Source organism: Symsagittifera roscoffensis, chromosome 3 (genome assembly GCF_963678635.1).
Source record: "Symsagittifera roscoffensis chromosome 3, txSymRosc1.1, whole genome shotgun sequence".
Classification (NCBI taxonomy): domain Eukaryota; kingdom Metazoa; phylum Xenacoelomorpha; order Acoela; family Convolutidae; genus Symsagittifera; species Symsagittifera roscoffensis.
This window is the reverse complement of record NC_087064.1, coordinates 72,540,704-72,563,628: the sequence shown is the minus strand read 5'-3', so window position 1 is coordinate 72,563,628 and position 22,925 is coordinate 72,540,704. Positions and strand designations below refer to the sequence as shown.

Here is a 22,925-nt window from a genome sequence, read left to right as displayed (position 1 = left end):
TTTTCTAAATTCGCTTTTCCGTAGTTTTAAGGAAACGTTTGATACGTCCAACTTTTTCAAAATTTTTTCCACTAATGCAATGTGCTCTACTCTTGTTCCCTTTGACGCAATTAAGATGTCTTCTATGAAAGCATTTGCCAGGGGAAATTCCTTAAAAAATTATCAATCACTTTCTGAACTCCGCCGGCATTGATGTGAGCCCGTAAAACCCGTTTTTAAAACGATATGTTCCCGTCGATTTTCCGCCTTCTAATGAAAAATTGCACTGTTCGCTAGTCTTTTGTTCCAATGAAACTTGTCCGTACGCATACGTGAAATCCAATGTTGTACAATATACATCCCCCGCTTTTCGTTTTTCAATTATTAGACTTATCACGTCGACTAGTTCGTCAATGTTTGGCATTTGGTACTTATTCTTGTGTACCTGCTTGTTAAGTTCTCTTGATTCCAAGGCCAATTTTATGCTTCCATCTTTTTTTACTGTGATTACTATAGGAGAGAAAAAATACTCATCCGAACATTCGTGTATTTTTATGATATGGCCTTCTTTTATCAACCGGTCTATTTCCTTGTCTACTTTATCTTGTAGACTTATAGGCACCCGAGGCCCTTTTTGCTGTATCGGTTTTAGATTTTCAAAGAATTCGGCTCTTACTTTAGCGTTTCGGATTTTTTCTATCCTGGTAAATAAATTTGGATACAACTTACAGAAATATGTTTGTAATTCATCGTATCCCTCTTCTTCCTGGCTGCTCCCTTCCCCCGTGATTCCCATCACTTTTCCTCGTTACACCAACTCCAGGCCTAGGGTACCCATCAAACCGCGCCCAAGGATTGACTGATGCTTTCCTGATATTACTGACACTTGCGCTGGGGCAGCCCAGCCGTTTAACGCCGTCGTCACCGCTACTTTCCCAAGTATGTGTATTTGGTTTTTATTGTAGTCCAAGAATTCTTCTTCAGATGGTTGTAAATGAAGATTAGTTTTACCTAATGCTGCTTTCAGGTCCGTCATGCTGAAAATCGTCACAGGAGATCCGCTATCCTGAACTCTGGCCACTGGAATCTTCAACTCCATCACGTTCTTTTTCTTGATTGACATCACCATGTAATCATCGGATCCCGACGACATGGATTCATTCTTCCCGCATCCCTGCTGATTCACCCATGCCACCTGATCTTCCGATGCATTGTCTACACTATGCATGCTTTGGTGATGCTCATTTTTGTCCCTCACTAGTCCTACTCGTCCTCGTCCTCTCCACTGGTTAATTCCTCTTCTAACTCCCCTACAAGTGCGTTCAAAATGCCCCATTTTTCGGCACCCATTACATGTTGCTCCTTTCGCAGGACAACTCGCGATATGTTCCAGCGTAAAAATCGGCGCGAAACAATTATAACACCTACGATTATTTCCGCCTCCGCTGCTTGATCCTGGGGGTATATCTTCCGCGTACACCGCGTGCTCGAGCTCTGAAATATTCTTGTCCCCTTCTGATATTACTATTTGGCTCGTGTTTTTTGGTTATCTGCGGCGCGGACGAAGCCGGTTTTCCGGTATAGGATTTATATGCGCGTTCACCTCTCTCATACAATAATGCTATCCTTTATACCTCCTCTGGTAACTTGGTTGACCGTGACAATTCTCTTTGGCAATCAGATTCACTCACATTCATAATAAAAATATTACGAATATTCTCGGCCGCGTTAGCAAATTCACACCTTCCAGCGAGGGCGCTTAACTCTCGAAAATTTAATTCTCCCTCTGCTTTCTCCCGTAGAATAGTCCTCGCTCATGTGTTACGTTTCGTTCGCGTTTGAAGAAATTTTGCATTTCGTCTAGCACCCGTGGGTACCTCTCCGTTTTAACATTCACCGCCGGTATTCGGGCTTTACATGTCCTCTGCGCTTCATCTCCAATACAGATATATAGATTAGATTTCAGCTTTTTCTCCGCCTCGATTCGATTTTTCCCATTGACTTCCTCCGGTAACGCTGCAATGGCCGCTGCATTTAGAGTACGCGCAAAATAAAAATCATCGGGATCGATGTCATATTTCGCTATCATGCCCCAGTGGTACTTTATGTTCCACTCCCCCAGTATGTTGGGGGCTCTGGCGTCCGTGCGTCCCAGAATGATAATATATTTAGCGGTTTTTTCCTTCCTCCTTTTCTTTCCGCTGGCTGCGCCATGTTGAAGATGTAAAACGTATAGTGTGTAAAGTTTAATTGCAAGGCAACTGTAAGGCATCAAATCTAAATCTTATTGCACTTCACTGTTTTAGCTCATGCCGGACGAAAGCAATCGCAAGGTCACATCAGCAGGTCCCCAGACAGAAAGGTCAAACTCATATAAACTTACAAAAACTCAAAACTGGTCCCTATATCAACACTCAGAAAGAGGGCAACGCATCGTTTTTAGCCGCGCAAAGTCGCAACGCATTTTTTTGGTTTGAACAAAATTGCAATGAGTCCAGTAAAAAAATTTTTGGCTGCACTAAGTTGCGTAGAGTATTTTCAGCGTTTCCTCAGGGATTCGACACCCTGCTGACCCAAAGAGTCACCCCTTTGGTACTTTTTAAGAAATCCATTTTTGGCCGACCGACCATTAAATTTTTCTGAAGGAGCCTTCGGCGTGAATATATACTAATTTTGAGGGGGGAGCGCGCGTCGAAAAAACGCGATTTTTTGGTCAACATTTTCCAAAAAGTGCCTAAAAACGCCTTTTAGCCTGTTTTTTTTTGGAAATTTATCCTGCGGCGCAGAAAGTTTGGCCAAAACAGGGACTAAAAACAGTGCTTAGGGGCTAGGGAGAGCTCGAAAAATGAATTCGGGCGACGTAAAAAAAAGTCGACAAACTTTCGAAAAATTTTTGAAAATCCGACCCCCTCGAGAAAATCCTAGATCCGCCCCTGTAAAAGATACTGTCTTTGTTTTTACGTTCTCACGATATACTTATTTTGGGCCGCTCAAATCTACGCAAACCCATGCAAAAAAATTTTGTCGCTTCCAGTTGCAATATATGTTTCTGGGTCACGCAAAGGTGCGCACAACGTTCTTGGCTGCGCAAAATTGCTCAGTTTTTTTTCGCTACCCCAGCATCCTTTTATGATTTTTGTAATTAGCTTCAACATGGGAAAATTAAACCCTAAGTTCTTTTCTTTGTATTTTTTTGTTAAGAGGAGTTGTTCTACAGGAGTTTTATTTGGTAGAACTTTAAACGAAGCGCGTAAGTTAGCATGGAGTTTTTCTGTTCACCAATGTTATCTTTCTGTCTCACACTTCAAAAATTATTTAAAATGAAAATTTCTTCTAAGCGATTTTTATTATGAACATCATGAATCAGAACCGAAAAATTTTCGGCAACCCAAAAAAGTTTGTCGCGATAGTGCCATTTCAAAAAGATATTCTGCAATCATGGCGACCCAGAAATGTTAAATAGCTACTTTGTGCAAAGTTTTTTATGTGAGTTGCTGCTTCCAAAAAGTGCAAAGTTTTTTATGTGAGTTGCTGCTTCCAAAAAAAAATTTTCCGCAATTTTGCGCGTCTCAAAAACATATTTTGCACTTTTACGCAAAAAAATAAATTCTCTGCGGCTCTGAGCAGCCAAAAAGATTTGCGCATCTTGGCGCGACCTAAAATCTTAATATTGCCAGTAGCGTAGACACAATCAAAGTATCTGTTGCAATACAATTGACGGAATTTTTTTGATTCCTTGGATCAAGGGCAAAGGAAAATGATTTTACAAACAAGGATCGATGGCTAAAAACAATGATCTATGGCTAAAGATGAGTCACATATGTTAACGAAAATTAGTTTGGGCGACATGCCATCTTTCACCCTAATATAGCAATGATGAAATGATTTTTCAAAACTGAATTTCATCTATGGGTAGGGGGTTGGAAAAAAGAGTTTTTCTATTCATCAATCAGAAAAAAAACATTCTCTGCGAACCTGTCTATAAATTGATTTTTAATTTTCAAGTTTTTCTGAATTTTTTTTTTTCATACAAAGTTTATTTCAAATTTTTTTTGTAACGTTAATAGAAGCATTAAAAAAAATTAAGTTTGAATGCACTTGCTCTTCATGAGCCCTGATTATTTTGCAAACATTTTAAATGGAATATAAAATAAATGTTCCGATCCAATCTATAGGTTTTTTGTTTGAGATGACCTCAACGTTGACTAGTTGTTGCAAGCTAATAAAGTATTCTGTTAATCTAATAGTTATGTACAACTAATGTACAATTACATAAAAGAATAAAACTGATAAGATAGAGTGTGTTACTTTAACACGTTCTAAAACAAAACTGAACGAACACTCTGCAATCGACTGATGGTCGTATCGAACAAGGTTACCCGGTATTTATTTAATACCGAAATTCATTTAAAACAGCTAAAAACAAATCACACATTTCCCACCGGGACAAAAAATGTTTAACTACAAATTCACTAACTAATTTTTTATACACCCATTTTCCCTCTTCAAAATAGGAACAAGCTGTACAAACTGCGCCACAGAAAAGAAATAGTACAGCCAGCAAAACAGCATCTACAAATGAAAATAGGAACGTACAAATGTACAGGGTGAATATACAGAATTTACAGTTTAATAACCAATAAGATAAAAACAAATTAACTAAAGCTAGTAACCAAAAAGAAACTAATCTACAAGATGTACATTTGTTATGTACAACGATATCTAGAATAAAATTGTCGATTAGGTGTGTACACTATAAAATGATTGATTAAAAAAAGTTTTGTGAGTTTTAGGAAGATCTGTTAAAGTTTTCGTCAAAATCATCTAGTTTTGCTTTTACGTCTGAGTCGTTAGTCGAGGATATATCACTAGATTTCTCTACTTCCTCAAATGTGTCGGTTTTTGTAGGTTGAGATGGTGAGTAAGATCCGGAGGAGGTATTTTTTTGAAAGTGATATAATCGCCGTGTAATTGACCCGTTCCGATGGGCAGGTGTTCTTAGAGGAACAAGTCAGCGTAGTTTCTGCTACCAGGGTAGATACTTGTGGAGCCTCCGCTAAAAGGTGTTAACAGGTCCGAAGTTGAGAAAATCGTGAATGTAGTCATGGGTTGGTTAGTAGTAACATCCTGCACTGTACTTGTAGTCCGGTCGTCTTTTTCAAATACTACATCAATAAATCGCCGATATCCAAAAAATTTAGGGGGGCGACGTTCATACGCGGTCTGGAATGTCTTGGTTGGGAACTGAAAGGGGCTACACCTTCTGGGGCACTGTCCAACACGATTGGGTTAATCTCCGAACCCTCTACTTTGGCAGAGTCTGGCACTTCTATTATCGACCGTTGGTCTGTGTTAACTGATAGATTTGGTCTATTTTGAGGAGAGTTGGCATCACCTGTAACACTTAATCCTTGATTAGACTCGGCTTGGTGGCTGGGAGGAACATTGTTGTTAGTCTTGTCGTCGAAGTAGTCGTCTATTATCCCATCCCAAGAGCTTAAGTTTTAAGATGAAGAAGAACCTGAGGAAATATGAGAATGATATTGCGTGGTCTCTGCTTCTGTTGGTGAATCGGACATCTGGTTTGGCCTACCCGCTCCTGAGGTGCCCTGCCTTAGTTGAGGGGTGCCTGTCGATAACGTCTTCTTTGCTGGAGATAGCTTCCTCTTTCCGGCTAAACTCGAATTTACATGTAACTTGTGCCCGATGGATGGTTGGTCCCCCCAATTTTTTTGGGACCGAAGAGAATTTTTCCTTTAATAGCCAAGTGCAATTTTCGTAAAATGTGACCGTTATCGAGAGTTATTGTGTGGTCGGATGAGTCTATGATATCCTTCTTTACTAAGTTAAAATAAGGTTCCCCATTTTTTCTGTTGGTAGCCCTTCTATATAGTTTACCTCCAGCGACTACTTTCTTCGATGTATTGAGACCTCTGGACTGTTTACGGGATTGTTTGAGCTAGCGGTAAGCTCTCTTCCGGGTCCGAGGGGCTGTCTTTATTTTCGTCGAGGTAACCGTCTTCGGCGCCGTCGTGCAATTCCCAGTTACTGGCCCGTCGGTTTGATAGTATCGATTTCCCTTTATCTAAACGGTCATCAAAGGAAAAAAGATTTTTCCATCTAGTATTAGCCGTTCGTTTTAAGTGTTTCTCGAATGGGTTACAACCGGTTGACGCTTGTTTTGTGGTTTTTAGTTTGTAGATAATTTTTTCGATCGAAGAATTTAAAGAAGGTTTCGGTAAATCAAATGACATAGCCAAAAATTTAGACTTTATCGTGTAAACCAGTCTTTCCACAAGCCCATTTGATCTATGATCGCCGACTGTACAATAAATGATCTCGATGTTGTATTTTTTGCGGAAATTTTCAAAATCGTGTGATAAAAAGCACGACCCATGGTCGACTCTAATATTCCTTGGGAATCCGTGAAGATGACAATAGTTGTTTAAGAAAGAGATCACCGTGTTCGAGGACGGGTTATTTACAATCTTGGCCGATGGGAATCTAGTGAATTGGTCGATACATAAAAGGACGTATTTTTGTGTTCCCCAAAATCGTCCAAAGGTCCTGCGAAATCCAGATTTATTTCTTTGTTTGTAATATTATCGGTACCTAACAAAACTTTGAGGTTCTTACCGGCTTTCAGGCATTGACTACAGGACTTTCCGTGATGGTAAATCTCTCGGAAAATGTGGGGCCACCAAAAATATTCCGCGAGAGACTTCATCCCAAACTGGCCTGGGTGGGTCTCGTGTAGCATTGCGCTGAAAGTTCCCCTGATGGTTGCTGGCACGACTTATTTGTTGTCTAAAAATATTAGGTTGTCTTTTACGTGGAGATCCTTTGCAAAATTTTTCATATACGATCCGCGAATGCCCATCGGTCGTTTCGTCTCTATTGTCTCGATCAAGTCCCAAATCACTTTGTCTTCTCTCGTCATCAATTGAAGGAGTTTTTTAGAACAGTGGTTCTCGGGGAGTATTGGAGACGAGGGTAAATTTAAGTTAACTTTGTAACTCTTCACCAATTTTGCATGATTGTCCGGCAGGTAGTCATCTTTAAATTTTAGAGCGATGTTGTGTTCTTCGCGAATTATTAGTAAAGGGCAGTAACACCTTCCATCTTCGTAATAAATAATTTCTTTTGAATTTGGGGTACAAACTGTTAATTTTTTTTAAAAGAAAGTGTAAAAAAACTTTGTCCGAAAAAGTGATGCTCTTGAAATTGAATTTGGAATTTTCAATAGGTAGGCACTTTGATGTACAATTTTTTGATCGTGTGTGCGAGTTATCACCAATCTTTAATGACCGAAGAATACAAGATATAATAGCGACTTGAATTTTGAGCTTGTAATTAGCAAAAGAGCTATTCGGAAAATCTTGACCAATCACGTCGCTTGAACTTTCTACTCCCGACAGGATAATACTGTTCAAGAGAGTATAAATATTTACAGCGACCGGCGGTCTATAAACAATATTTACATCTAGAGAGTTAGAATGTCCTTCATTATATAGGATTTTCTGAATTTTGTCTATTGAAGCGACTACAAATTCTTCGTCGTAATGTGAAGGTGGGAGGGCTTTGCCCGAAGGTAATCTGGATAAAAGATCGGTAAAACCCATATCTTTTCCTGGGTTATGGGAAATTTTCAAGTTAAACGGTAATAGTCTGTTTACCCAGCGGGTCAATCGGCTAAGCATGGTCTTATATCCGTGGTTTCCCAAAAGTGCAGAGATTAAGGCTTTGTGGTCCGTGACAATTTCGAATTCTGCCCCGTACAGGTAATTCCTGAAATGTTCTGAGGCCCACACTACGCCCAGTAATTCTAAATCGTTCGTGGAATACTTCATTTCATGATTATTTAAGAACCTTGAGGCAAAGGCAATCGCCTTCCACTGGTCCCCTTGTAATTGTTCTAGAGTTGCACCTAGTCCGCTATGCGAAGCATCCGTATTTAGCCTGGTTTTTTCCTTTATGTCGAAGTGGCTGTTTTCTGCGATATTTACAATTTCGGATTTCCCAAGGCTGAGGAATGAATGTTATCCCATTTATATACAGATTTTTTGTTCAACAGAGGACGTAGTGGAGAACTTAGTGTCGATAGATTCGGGACGAATTTTACGTACTGATTTATCGAGCCGAAAAACGATCGCAATTCCGAAATGTTCGTAGGGATTGGTAAATTCTTGATGGCATCTGCTTTGCCGATCAACGGTCGTACTCCCTCGCCTGAGGATTTGAAGCCTAGCCATTCTATCTCAGATTTGAAAAATGCAAATTTCCCTCATTTTACCGCCATATTGTTCTTGTCCAGAATTGTTAAAATTTTAAAGACTATTGCTTTATGTTCTTCCAAAGATCCCTTCGATGCTACCAAAATGTCGTCTATAAAACAGTTTGTGAATGGTATGTTCTTTAAAAGTGAGTCCATGACCCGTTGAAATTCATTGGGAATGTCACCCCGTCCATAAAATTCAGTTGAAAATAGATAGGTTTCCGTTGTTTCACCTCCTACTATGCTAAAATTTCGTTGAATTTTCGTTTTTCTTCATTAAACCGCTTTCCTTCGGCGGCTTCGTACTGTTTCATAGCATTCTTAATCCTCGTCTCTCTGCTGGCTCTGTCCGTGTCCGACTCGCTTTCTGTTACTTGTTCCAAGATGGGTATTTGCGTTTCTGGAACCTCTGGTCCGTTTAGGCTCTCTATGTCCAGATTTTCTTTCGAAATTGGTCGCTCCATTGGGTCCAGGCATTCGGTGGCTCTAGGGTGTGATTAGGCCAGAAGGGGGGATTCCACGCAAGTTCGAATCATTAGATTTCGCGATAATAAAGTATTCTGTTAATCTACTAGTTATGTACAACTAATGTACGATTACTTCAAAGAATAAAACAGATAAAATAGAGTGTGTTATTTGAACACGTTTCAAAACAATACTGAACGAACACTCAGCGATCGACCGATGGTCGTATCGAACAAAGTTAACCGGTATTTAATTAATACCGAAGGTCATTTAAAACAGCTAAAAACTAATCACAACACAAGCTTTTCAAAAAAGTTGTTCTCGTTAGCTGAAAATCACCTGACGTACATTCAGAAATAGCTTGCGTTTTCTGATAACTTTGTTTTAATGCTGATTGATTCCCCAAAACACTTTATCCTAATTGCTGATGGTTGCAAAGAATGCATCTGAATCTAGCATATTTTTGATGACGTTTGTGCTTTAAATCAAACCAATTCGTAGAAAACATAAGTCTTAGTGAGTTTTCTGGAACTGTTCGTCCACCGTCTGACAACACCATTGAATTTTCGGCAGTCATTCAAACTCAGTTTTTGCGTCAGTTTTATTGGTTTGTGACAAGATAACCTCTGTTTTAGATATTCTCTTGGTTGGCTGTGCAACCAAACCGAACATAATTTAAACAAAAACACAAAACCATGTTGAATGGGGCCGAAATACAATCCTGTAACTTTTGCTTTTCAGCCTGTGTTAAGTGATTTGTCCTGACTTATAAATTGAAAAAAAAATCAACCCCTTGTTAATTTTATTCCGTTCTCAGAATTTGAAAACTGGATTGTGTGGCGGACTCAAGTTTTGTAAAATATGTTTGATATGGCGTAAAACAAGTTTTGGAGCAAAACGCCAGCAAGCCATTATTTACTATGTAGTGATTCAGTCATGCAAAACCTTAGAAAGGCTTAGAAAATCCTAAGAGCTCCGAATGCTGAGGCCTATGAATTGGCTTAGTTAATAAGCTCTCTGGACTTGTTTTTTTTTAATATATATTTTTTGAAACCTTCTGTCACACGCTAATTAATCACACGTACAAAGAGATGTATTGGACAATACTTAGTGTTTAAACAAGACTGATCGTATCAAAAGGAAGCCTTGAATGCTCCACGTGCCCTTTAAAAACACTAGTGGTTGTCCCCTGATACCTTGTCCCCTAAGTGTTTTCTGACTGAAACACTGCACAACAGTTGATGACTTGACAACTTTTTGCTCTAAAACTTTGCAAAAATTTAGTCTCAAGTCATTTAACTTTTCAAAAATCTGGCGAGTGGTATAAAGTAATAGAGGATTTAATGAAATCGAATTTCCATTTTTATCGGTTAAGACTAGGTTTTTTAAAACAGGCTTTAAGGCAAAAATAGAAGATATTTTTTGATTTCATTCAAGGTTTCGTGTTTTGATTATTTATGCTCGCTTTAGCAGAACAACCGACCTAGTGAAAGCTAGAACTCGAGGTTATAATGCCACAAACTGATGAATTTGATTTTATAAATCGCCTTGACCAGCTGCTGAACTTTTGGTGGTTCCTTTTGGACAGAATTGTTTGTTTGTGTTTTTAAAGTTCATTATGCGTTTAAATCAAGAGTAAATTGTAGGCCTAAATTGCGTGGCCTACATGAATCTAACTTTTTTTGTAAATTTTATCAAAATAATCCGGTTGTTATTTAGTGGAACCAGTTCAAAACAAGTATTTATTTTATTCTACTATATTCTTGATGCACTAACTCTAAAAAATACTTAAAACTAACCAATCATGATCCGTTACTAACATTTACAATAATTTGTTAGGCTGAAACTTTTTATAGTTTCAGCCAGAAAATTTAAATTTAACTTAACAAACAGTCGTTCTTCTCCAAAACCGTTCCTAAAAACTAGCCTCACAACTACCAGTATAAACTAGGTCTATTGAGACAAGGAGATATAAGAATAAGATTAAGATTGGTAATAGACTAGGAAGTTGCGCGAATCTATCCGGCCGAAAATAAAATAGCGTGACGAAAATACTTTGTTCTTTATCTGATATTAGTCTATGAGTGAGCCACACCGGACATAAACTCACCTGGTGCGACCAAGAGTTCTCAAACAGATCTCTACATATTTAGATTTACCAAACTCAAAAAAAAATCCAAAAACACAACACAAAATGTTCAGAAGTATTGAAAACTTACCTCCACATCTCATTAAGTCTAAAGAATACCAAGGAGTGTTCAAGCTTACACCAGGTCAAAACCCGAAGATCGGACCGAGCTTCTAAGTCGCGAAACAAAAAAGCAGACTGCAATGATTATTTCTCTACAAAACTATAAATTATAAATGCAATATTCTTTCATTCACTAGAATGAAATAAATTACTTGGAGCAGTAAGAGTCCTTAACAAGATTTATATCTCTCGATGAGATAAAACTAATGATAAAATCATACCAAACTAATTTAGGTCGATTGCATATTTTCAAAAAACTGCTGTAACTTATAAATTTTTTAAATTTAAATTTTAAATGCATGAAAAATACAAAAAATAGTTACTGAATTAATTTAAGTTAGTTTTATGAAAATTATTTTAAAAAATTTTTTGCGTCTCAAGGACTACTGTAATACTTAAGCTTGCGTCTTTGTTTTTTTTGCATCTAAGACATAGCACATATTCACTCAAAAAATTATTATCATTTAAATTTCAATTTCGTATCTTTTCTTAAGAAATTTTAAAACTAGCCTCTTGAACCCACACAAAACAGATATTAAACAGACAGAGGAAAACGCACTGAAATCTATCAGAAAACTGCGAAGAAATTGGTACAAAAACAAAAAATTCAATCTCAAAAAATTCACGTTTTATGCCAGCATCAGACAAAAAATAGGAACATTTGTTTTATTCCCAAGTTCTACAATACAAAAAGGAATCTCAGAAAACTAAAACCTAATTGAAAAAGAGCATACCAGATTAGAGAAAAACCTACAAAAATTGCATGTAAGCTAATCAATCACAATAGATAAGAAATACTACAGCATAGAAATTTTTTTTACCACCTCTTTGTGAACAAACACAATTATAATCCTTTACAGCGCCACATTTTGCTGACAAAAAAAAAGATCCAAAATAATCAGCAAACTTCAATCATTTACCGCAATCAACCCAGATAATTCGAAATGAAATTACACAAAAATCTCCAAAACAAATAGTTCAGAAACAAAGAATTAATAGCAAACTACAGTAAAAAAATTATAATACCCGATACGAAAGAAAAAACACAACAACGCCAATCATCTCGACTTAGAAATCAACCAAGAAAAAGTTTCGAAAATTTCATCCCACAATCTGAAAAATTAACGAAAATAAAGTTCCAGCATGCCTCTGAATAATTAACAACTTCAATAAACTTTTTAAAGAAAACACTTAATCTATTGATCTAAAAAGAGACCTCTCAACACATATATCTATTTGTTTCTCTCAAAAACAATTAGTTCAAAACAGCCAAACAAATCCCTTGATATCATCTCACTCTGATATCAAAATAAGCACTACCCTTATATTTGACAACTTAAATATTTATAGTATAAAATTTACAAGCTTCTTCTATCAATCAATACAAAAATCAACAATTTTGTCTCAATTTAAACCCCGATTATCACCAAAAGGAAAAAATTAAGTTATTCTGGAGAAAAAAAAACAACCTGGTCACTTAGCTTAATGACATTTTATCCCCCGAAACTACCTAATCATCCCACAAACAAAAACAAGAATCAGACAGTAAAAACTTAAACACCCCAAACCTCTTCATACCCAACCCATTTGTCCAAAATCAAAAAAATTCGAGCTCACTTGATTAAAACTCCAAAAAAAATAAAATTAATTTGATAAATCAAATTATTTTTCAATTGGTTCTTTCCAACTCAATTCAATAGAAACTTAAAACAATTAATTTAAATTTTCTTTCAACATTTTCTACAATTTCCAACTTTGTAGTTTTTTCATAGCTGATGTTTTAGAATTCATAATCCTCATTTTTCTAATCTTTAGTTTTTAATTTATTTTTTTTCCCTCTTCCAAACCTATACTTCTCTCTCGAAAACTGTCAATCACCTACTCAGGTACGATGCTGAACCAATTTCCTAGATGATACGAAGCTTACTAAGTAGGAAAGACATTTTCATTCTTTTCGTAATTTTTCTCACCTTTATAGCTTCTCTGATGGAAAACTTAAAAATGCGTAGAGAAAGCAATGACTGCTTTTGTACTAACTATTGTTTTATTCGTCATTTTTTACTAAAGAAAGTTACCAAAAAAAAATAAAAAACTTCAGTAATACAGAAAACATAAATTCAAAAAATTTCAAAATTGCTAACCCAACCCCAACAAAGCACCCCCCACCACTCCAAATCAATTCTGAACAAAATGCATCGAATCATCAATTAGATTATTTAAGTTCAATACCTTCTTCTGACTAGACTAATTTCAATACCTTCTTCTGACTAGACTAATAAATTCAATAAATTTCAAAATTGCTAACCCAACCCCAACAAAGTACTCCCCACCACTCCAATTCAGTTCTGAACAAAATGCATCAAATCATCAATTAGATTATTTAAGTTCAATACCTTCTTCTGACTAGACTCGTGAAAACCTTTTCAAACCCCCCCCCCCCTGCTTCATCACAATTACTCTCAATTTGGATGACCTAAACAATTTCTCAAGGCGAACCCAATCTTATAGATTACTCAAAAGAAATTTCTTCGGATACCACCTTATCATTACCAGAAACGTTATCCCTTCAATCAACACCTTCAGTCACAGGTCAGACACCATTAACTGCATTCGCCACAAAATTTCCAAGTCAATTTAACGACAGATGCCGTGAACTACAAGGCACAAGTAAACCCTTACGCTTAGACTGGAACTACTTCGTAGCACCCCCTCCACTTTTTGGCCAGTATCTCGATAGTAATCGACTCCATAATTGGGTACTAAACAGACTATAAAACAGACACGATAATGACAAGGTCAATCAAGAACTTAATATCCAAATATTTTCAAAACAAAACTTAAAACTAAAAAATGAAATAATGATAAAATTGAACAAATTAGTACATCATCCATTACCATTGTCTACACTAGATATCACCGCTCAATCCTTACCCTTCCATTTATCACAACAGAACTCATTATAAATACGACAGATTCACAAAAAAGACTATGGGTTTAATAACTTTTATAAAGCTTTTTCAGGACTTTCTTACAGATGTATCTTTTGATAATTTTCTCAAATTAAACCCTCTCTCTTTTTGTACACTTTGATCCCATAAATAATAAGAACCCTTTTCACCGAATAAAACCACAAAATTTGTTTGATACACATTATGATTGTGAATGTCAATAACCAAAAACACTGCACAAATCTGCAATTAACCAGGACACACAACGTGAATCTGAACCACAAGATATTGATTCAACAACTGTAGTCACGAAAATTTACTCCAAAGCCCGAGCCACAACTCCACCAGCTTATTAACTCACAGGAAAATGCTCTGAGAAGAAAGTAAATAAACAAAAAATTTTAAATTAACATAAGAAAGTATTATAGAAAGAGTACTACATCTTGGCCCCGAAGGTTACAAAAACAAACTTAAACATTTAAAAAAAGCTACAAATAAAGACGAAAATCGTAAATTAGTAAGCTTTCAAGTTTTTCCAGACTCTGCACATCAAGCACAATTTGAGCATCACCGAGGTCATCTCCAACTATACGATGAATTCCCTTTTCATGGTGGACATGAACGTTTAACATATGACATACATGATAAGAACTGGATACCACACATTGGAATAAATAACCCATAAAACTGTAAAACAAACACATAGAGTTCAGGACAACAAGAAAAGAAGTTTTTCGATAGGAAAATTCGACTAGAAAAAGTATAACTAACACCACATTTTTTAAGATGATACTATACTATATCAAGCAATTCGTTTATCTTGAAAGATCGATCAAGGAAATTGTGACCCCACAACACGAGTACAAGCAATCATAGTTTGATTCCCTGAAGACACGTACCACATTTCAAGTCGCTAAAATTTACGCAAGATTGATATAATTTCACAAAACTTTTTTATAGAATCCATACCCTCTGATAAAATAAATCCTGACCAAACAAGGTCAAACCTAAATCAATATAAGAACAAGCACGGTTTAGAAAACAAACAAACCGTTTTCAATATTACCCTTAAACTGAAGTAGCATGCAATTAGCCAAAGCAGTTTTTTGAACCCAATATTCAGAAAATCATTTCGAATACGAAAAACGTTTCGACATGAGAACAGGCAAACCAATCCTTGATATGGCGGAATCAAATCAAAATAGAGAAGACAAAAAATCTTACATCACGGTAACAAATTACAAAAACCATGAAAACATTGGAGGAAAATTTTGACCAGAAAACCAGGATAAAACCAGGTTACATGAATTATCACTACTGAAAAACATACATTTTGGCGCAATTCACCATTACATTCACCTAGATATGAATCTAGATTACACAATTAGCAGAATTTTTTTCGGAACTAGAAACACAACATCATTTAATCATTTATGTGAAATAGCACGAGCACAAATCTTAGAATCTCTTGCATTAGCAGTACTCAAAATACTGCATGCAGGATACCTCTATGAGGCAACCGCTCTTACTTCCTTGATTATGAAGAAAACATTTTTTGGTACTACACTTGCACCAAAAAAAGTCTCAGAACTTTCTGTATTTGAAAACAAGAGATGCTACCAATGCATACCTATATTTTAAAAACACAAATGTTATTTTGTAGACAACTTATCACGCCGCACAAATTTTTAGGATTCAGCTGTCCCATGTGGACCTGAAAATACCCATAATAAAGTACAGGTTAACCCAAACGAAGATAAAAGTTATCTTCTTACTCCATAACCTACTTTAATGCCACCTTTAAAGAATTTCTCAGTTGAAATCGTACGCGCATTCGCTCGCAACCCAATCAAAGATCTACATTCTATAAGCATATATTCCAAATCAGATTTACACATCACATTCGAACACAACATTTTCGAGAATTTATAACTAAAATAGATACAATCCAAAGACAATCAATCACCAAAACCTCTGCAAACAGCGAGTTTTTCAGACAACTACCGAAAATACTACAGTGATTATTTTAAAGCCAACAAAGATTATATATGAATGGGTAAAAATTTCGCCCACAAGATGATTCACCAATCAATATATTTTTTAAGTTTTTTAAAAACCAAAAACGACTTCCTAGCATTTTTAGGATGGCCCTACTATATCTTAGAAAGATTGATTATCTATTATGCATTGTTTATATTTTTAGAATTCCTCTTTCCACTAATAAAAAAGCTTTTAACACATACGCAATACATACACAAGTCAACTGGGTGTTGCATTACACAGTTTACAAAGCAATCACCCTCTATCACTAATTCCACAAAGTTATCGAATTACACTTTCGACCACCGAACGAATATTTCATAACAGTAACCTACAACGTAGCCCCATATCACATATAGCACTTCAAACACACACTATCGACAATACATACAAACAAAGTTTCCTTGAATTTTCCTTCTCAAAACAACCGTCTTTTTAGCCCACAATGAGCCGCTAAGTTGAATCCCTCAACCGTTTCCTTTCCTATCCATATAATCTCCAAAGCCACGATTCTCTCTTTACAATTTCAGACTTAACTTCTTCCACCTTACCCAGTTTTTTGTCTAACTCACCACGCATGGACTCTGATGACTCAAATCAAATAGCTTTTAATAGATTCCTCTCAATTCCTAGATTCCGAGCCCACTCCCACTAATTTTCTCAACCACCTTTTCATTCCTTAACTCCCCTACCCCTGTTGAAAACCCTACCTCCACCTCCACCTCCTCGCCTACTGACGCTACCCTATCCTTTTCCCTCTTTCAACTAATGCACCTGATGTATCAAGCCTCATCACAGATGACCAGCTAGTGCATGCTTTAGAAGTTTTTGTTACCAACCAGCGGCAAATTCATAACACCAATAAATCATTACCTATTCATCAACTAACCCACACTGCTTCAATCTGATTCCTCCATCCCATCTGTCCACATTGCCCCCACACGCGCACAAAGAGTGTTTATGGAATTTAAGCACCCCAAATTTACACCACAATTCCTCAATAACCGCCCATCATCATCTCGACTCCTTTACCATTACCCACGTCATAATAATGCACGCGCATTTTTAGTAGAACACTTTCCCTTCTTTCCCCAATACAGCTATTAAAACGGTGAAAACTCAGCCCAACGAGCACAATATGATGATGAACTTTCCCTTCTCCCAACCCTTTCATGGATATCATTTTATAACTTCACTAACCCACTAAACGTACAATTAGGAAAGAATACAGACAACTATGAGTTTTGCGAATCAATCATCCACAAAAAAATAACGCACTTCACCTTAATTAATTTACAAGTGTAGGCTTAAATCAAACACTTGACAGATTCATTGCACAAAAAGATAACAGATATCCTATTAATCTTTAGGATCATATTGTCGTCCGATATATGGAAGATTCACCATATGACACTGACCCTATGGTAAACGCCTAATTAACCGAAAAGTTTTTCATCAAATCAGAATATATTTTTCACCTCGATAGTTCACATAAAAAACTCGTCCACATCATCGACCACGCACTCATGAACATATAAATTTACGAACCATTTTTCAGTGAACTTGATCATTTTGCACTCACATTTATTTTTCTAACACCAAAAGAACGAGAGATTAACTGTTCTCATGAAGTTAGGTTGAAAACTAAACTAACACACCCACACTTAATTTAAATTCATCCAACGACACTGTCTTCACAGTTCAACAGTTCACCATCTCGCAATCCCCGTGATCGCTTCATGTTTACTAACTCAAAATGTACATAGACTCAATTCCTAATTTTCACGTACTTAAATCCACTTACTAAAATCCACTAACCTCCACGGCCTCCTCCGTAACTACGACCCTTTACGACAAATCTTTATCTTTTGCCCCCTGACTAACAACCCCCCGCACCATCATTATCTTGCATGAGTACACACAACCCGTCGAAATTGCCCTCTTGAAAAAAATTCAGCATTTCAATTTTAACCATAAACAGTACAACCTTATACCAAACACTAACCACGAATTTCCAGCTGTAACGAAGAAGTCATCATCATCCGCGCGCTTGAACTTCTTTGGCCACTCCTTCGCCCTAAAAACGTAATCCGCATGCTTGCCAAGCTTTTAATAACCTCCGACTCTATCAAGACTTACTTCCCCCATCGAAAATTTTCCAACCCAGATCCATCGTAAGTATGAATTTACATTATCACTAATACAAAAAAAATCACAAGTTCTACACGTGTGTCTTACCTTTTCTTTTTAGATTTCATCTATCATTCATCCGAAAGAATAAAATTAAAATAAAAAGCAAATAAAAATCAAAGTCTTTTTAATTTTTCTTATTTGAAAATTTAACTATGTGGCATAAACTATGTCAGTGAAGTAAATTTTACGCAATATTTTCACCCAAAAATGAGTAACTCGCCACCGTAGAATTGTTATATAAATGAATTTCTAGTTTTCGAAAAAAAATTGATAACAAATTTAACTTTTTTTGACGCGTTTCAAACTTGCCTTTAACCCGAATGGAAGGAGTTTTGATTTGCTTAAGCTAACCAACGCAGCTTACCAATGCCAAATAACCAACCGCATCTATGACAAAAAGTTTTAATCTATGATAAAATATCTATGACAAATTTTTCTGTTGAAACTCGCGTTAAAGTTCTATTAAAACCACTGGAAACAAAAAAAAAACAAAAAAAAATATGCAAATCACATCAATCTGTTTTTGAAAAAAGGGCACAACTAAAGACCAAAAGAAAAAACAACCTGATAGAAAAAAGAACAAAAGGTTGAACACGAAAAGAGACTCAGCTCAACGAGACGGTAAAATTATACACCGGCAACTGGCCTAACCCACCAAAAAAGGGCGTCCTGAGCAAGCTCTATAGCCGGCCTCATCCACCTCGCTAAACCACGCGTACGACGCACTCCTTATGTTTGATGAGAGTAGTTCTAGGATGAGCGACTCCCTAAATTAACGGAAGCTAATAAAATGTTTTTGCTAAAACAATTAAAAGCAATCACAACTAAAACTGATCTCACTAACAAAATGCAGATATAAATAAATAACGTGAGAAGATTTTTTAAAAAAAAGGCAACGACAAGAAAGGGAGATGATACACGATGACATTTCGACTCTGTAATGGCAAACCTATGGGTTTGTTGCCGTAGCCACAACCCTCTTAGGATTTAAAGTCTGGAACCAACATCGCAGCAAAGGTGCCCATTGAACAAGAAGAATGGCCGTCTCGATTTTGAACTAAATACGAATCCTAGTCACTTGGCGCTTCACACAGACAGAGAAATCAACCCATACCTCGCTCTTCGATGAATAATTGAAAATGCACTTAGTCTCGCTCTACTTAACGAAATTGACACGTCGTTGTATAATTCTGGAATCTTGACACGGCCACTCAACTCAACCCAGATATACGAAAGCCACTTCTGAAATACGAACAACTGTACTTCTTCTTTCTCTACGACGACAACTACTCCACGACACGAGCAGCTGTTTCTTCCTATTCCTTCACGCAACCACTGCTTTAAGAGACTCTACTCCAAAGAATAAAAAAAAACATCTTCTCCATCCGTCCTTCACCACAACAAACTTAAAATTTGAAAAATGTCCAAGCCCCGGATGGGTGGAATCAGTTCAAAACAAGTGTTTGTTTGATCCTACTACATTCTTGATAAACTATCTCTGTAGAATACTTAGAATTAACTAATCATGATCCATAACTAACATTTACAATAATTTTTAAGGCTGAAAGAATTTATAGTTTCAGCCAGAACAGAAAAAATTTAACTTAGCAAACAGTTACCGTTCCAGATGACTAACTCGCAAATACCAGTATACACTAGATCTATTGAGAGTAGGAGTTTATAAGAGTGAGATTAAGATCGGTATTAGACTAAGAAGTTGCACACGAATCTTTCCGGCCGAAAGTAAGACAGCATGACGAACAGACGAATAGTGAACCTTATCTGAAATTGTGACATAATTTCATTAGGGCGGCAATTAGGTGGACAATTTTTAGACAATTCCAGGTCAATTTTGTCAGAGAACCAATTGTGTCGGACATTTTTCGAGTTTCGGAGAGTTTTTCCGGGACATAACTGTCTTGGACCCAGTTGTCCAGACACGTGCTCTTCTACCAGCAGCTGATTCATAATGTGCTATATTGATTATGTGATAATTGTTGCATAGACGGGCGCAAAAAGTACCCATAAATTAAGTTATAGCATATTCATTGATAAATATTCATTAAGTGGATCATACGCAGCTATTTTAGCCCCCTCCTCAATCATCAATTCTTTTCCGAGCTTCCATCTTTGCTTAATTTTCACAATTTGTCATGAAGATTGGTAAGTTAGTTGATTTTTCCTTTGCACACTCTTCTTGCATACAACTTCCCTCATTTACTCTCACCTAGCTTCATAAAATCGTTGAGTAAATATTGATTTTGCGAAGTTGTTCATGAGGATCAAATGTATTTGCCAAATGGCTTATCAACTTGCATGGCTTTTTTGTGACAATTGACAAATTTAAACAGAGAAAAATAGAACAGGTTGCAGGTTGGCAGTTGTGGGGATAGAAAAGCCGCAAATTGGTTCGTATGTCAGGCCCGCGATGGGGGGGGGGGTGAGTAGATGAAATGACGGCTGATGAGCCGACTATGCTTTTGTTTTTAATAGCACGTTGTTGCTTACCAGAAAGAGCATAACCCAGATTCGCGCGCTATCAAGTCTCGCTATAGTCACGTCAAATTCCTCGAGAAATCTCATCATCGCATCCCAGTCAAATGTTGTAGTTACTGCAACAGGTCCAAAACTTACTCCTGTCGATCTATTAGCGACAATGGATTCGGTCGTGTTGATTGCCATTTCTTGTCAGTGCAGAGTGAATTTATACAAACTTGAAAATTTGCAAATTTAAGCAGAATGGAACCAAATTTCAGAGCTGAAAAAATCAATCAAAAAAATGTGGAAAATGATACGATTATCAGTTAATTATTACACAGAAGTTCTGCTCAGGATAATTTTTTGTTTTTGATGTTTTCAGATTAATTGCGGAAAAAATAGATCAAAGTAAAGATAAGCGCTTGTTCCCAAATTTTTCCGGCAAGTTAGGCGATGCCAGAAGATATGCTAGAAACTGCGCTTCAACCTCAACTTTATTAATTTTATTTTAAAAAGCGGTATCTTTTTAAAAAGCGGTTTATTTTAAAAAGTTTCGTCTACACATAAAAAAAGCTGAAATAATTTTTAAAATCATACCACACAACGAATTAAGACACCAAAAAATGACAACAAAAAAACTATATCAACTAAAAGTTGGTTTTACTTAACAATTACTCCCCTTCAAGAAATAATAATTATTTAAGTTATTCGAACTTTCGACCAATCAGAACGCAGCAAAGTTTGTAGTATATATAGAATATATAGAACGGGGGGATATTCTCATGATGGAGGGAACGAGTGCTGGAAATTTTTAAGCCAATTAAAATCGTTGCAATTTCCTATTGGCTGAATGGCCAATGCGCAATACCGGAGTTATTATTAATAGAGAATGAATTAAAACAGCAGAGCAAATTTTTGCTGTACAATTCGTGCAGAAAACAAAAAACTTTGATTTATTTTTTCTTTTTATAAAATATGTTTCAGGTTCATTCAAAACAAAATACCGTTTTTGGTTTTGCAATTCTTGAAACTTCATGTATCTGCTTATTAGTCTTAACGTCCTGGATTTAATTGCTTGCTTTGAGGTTTTCGCTAGTTCTCTTAGATTTTCGAATACTCAATTCTGATTAGCTAAAAATAACTGAAAATAAGTTTCCAACTTCCAGTCTCTCTATCATGAGTGACGCTACCAATAGAACGCTCTTTTTAATTAATAACTCATGTGAACGCTAATTTACTTTTTTGTATGGTAGTAATTTTTAGTAGAAACCATAGGGGGAGGATTGTTAAGTAGATCCCTAGAAATTGCCCCAGTGAATCTTTCTTTTTTCACTAAATAGTCCCCGTTCAATATTTACAATTGAACAAGACTGCTCGTATCAGGCGACGTCCCGAATGTTTCCACTGCCCTTTTATGTTCAAAGTCCATCCAAATTGGTTAGTTAATTATTCAAAACTTGAAAAAATCTCCCACGCTGGCTCAAATATTCAGTCAAGTTATTCAAATAATATTTCAGCAACGCCTTAAATTTCAGGCAACCAGAATTGAGCATAATCTATTCCAGAATCAAATTATTGAAATCAAACAAAATTTGAGCTGAATAGGTTAAAAATCCCTAAAATTGCTTAGAAGCTATAAACCTGGTAGTGATATGACTAATGAGTTATAACCAAGGTGGTTAACTCATAGAGTAATTTCGGATAGGGTACACCGTCTGCTCGTCACGCTATCTTATTTTCGGCCGGATAGATTCGTGCAACTTCTTAGTCTAATACCGATCCTAATCTTACTCTTATACTTATCTAGTCTCAGGTTGTTTAACTAGTCTCTGCTAGGCTCAATAGATCTAGGGTATACTGGTTTATTGCGGCTGCTGAAGTTCTCTTGGAGAGTCAACTAATTTCTAAGTTAAATTCAAATCTCTCTGGTGCTGAAATTACAAGTAATTTCAGCACTTACAAATAAGTGGGTTGTTAGTTAGATGGATCATGATTGGTTAATATTAAATACTTTACAATGGTAAAATATCTAATTTATCCAATCATAAAATGTAGTTTAGATCAGGTTCCACCCATCCGGGTTTTACAGAGTTTTTTAGAATAGTCTTCTGTAATTCAAAGGATGGATGATGGACGTTGGTATTTGGCGAACATCATAATTCTTCTGGGTTTTCGTGTTAGAGAAGTTCCAGGTTCAATCGCTGTGTCTTCTCATGACAACGACTGGGTTTTCGCAAGAAACTCAAATCTGATTTCACAATGGTTGGCTATGACAGGTTTTTCTGTTCCATGTAGA

The 22,925-nt window shown here is 36.5% G+C and overlaps 1 protein-coding gene across 2 annotated transcripts in view; it reads right to left on the bottom strand.

Moving 5' to 3' along the window:
- Window positions 1-20,967, bottom strand: part of LOC134842582 (uncharacterized) — a 57,054-nt gene extending 36,087 nt beyond the window's left edge. For both annotated transcript variants that reach the window (XM_063858989.1, XM_063858990.1), the window contains exon 1: window positions 20,660-20,967. In XM_063858989.1, coding sequence (XP_063715059.1) covers window positions 20,660-20,833 — 174 coding nt within the window. In that variant the 5' untranslated portion in view covers window positions 20,834-20,967. The remainder of the gene's footprint in view (window positions 1-20,659) is intronic.
- Between the last annotated feature and the right edge of the window lie 1,958 nt (window positions 20,968-22,925).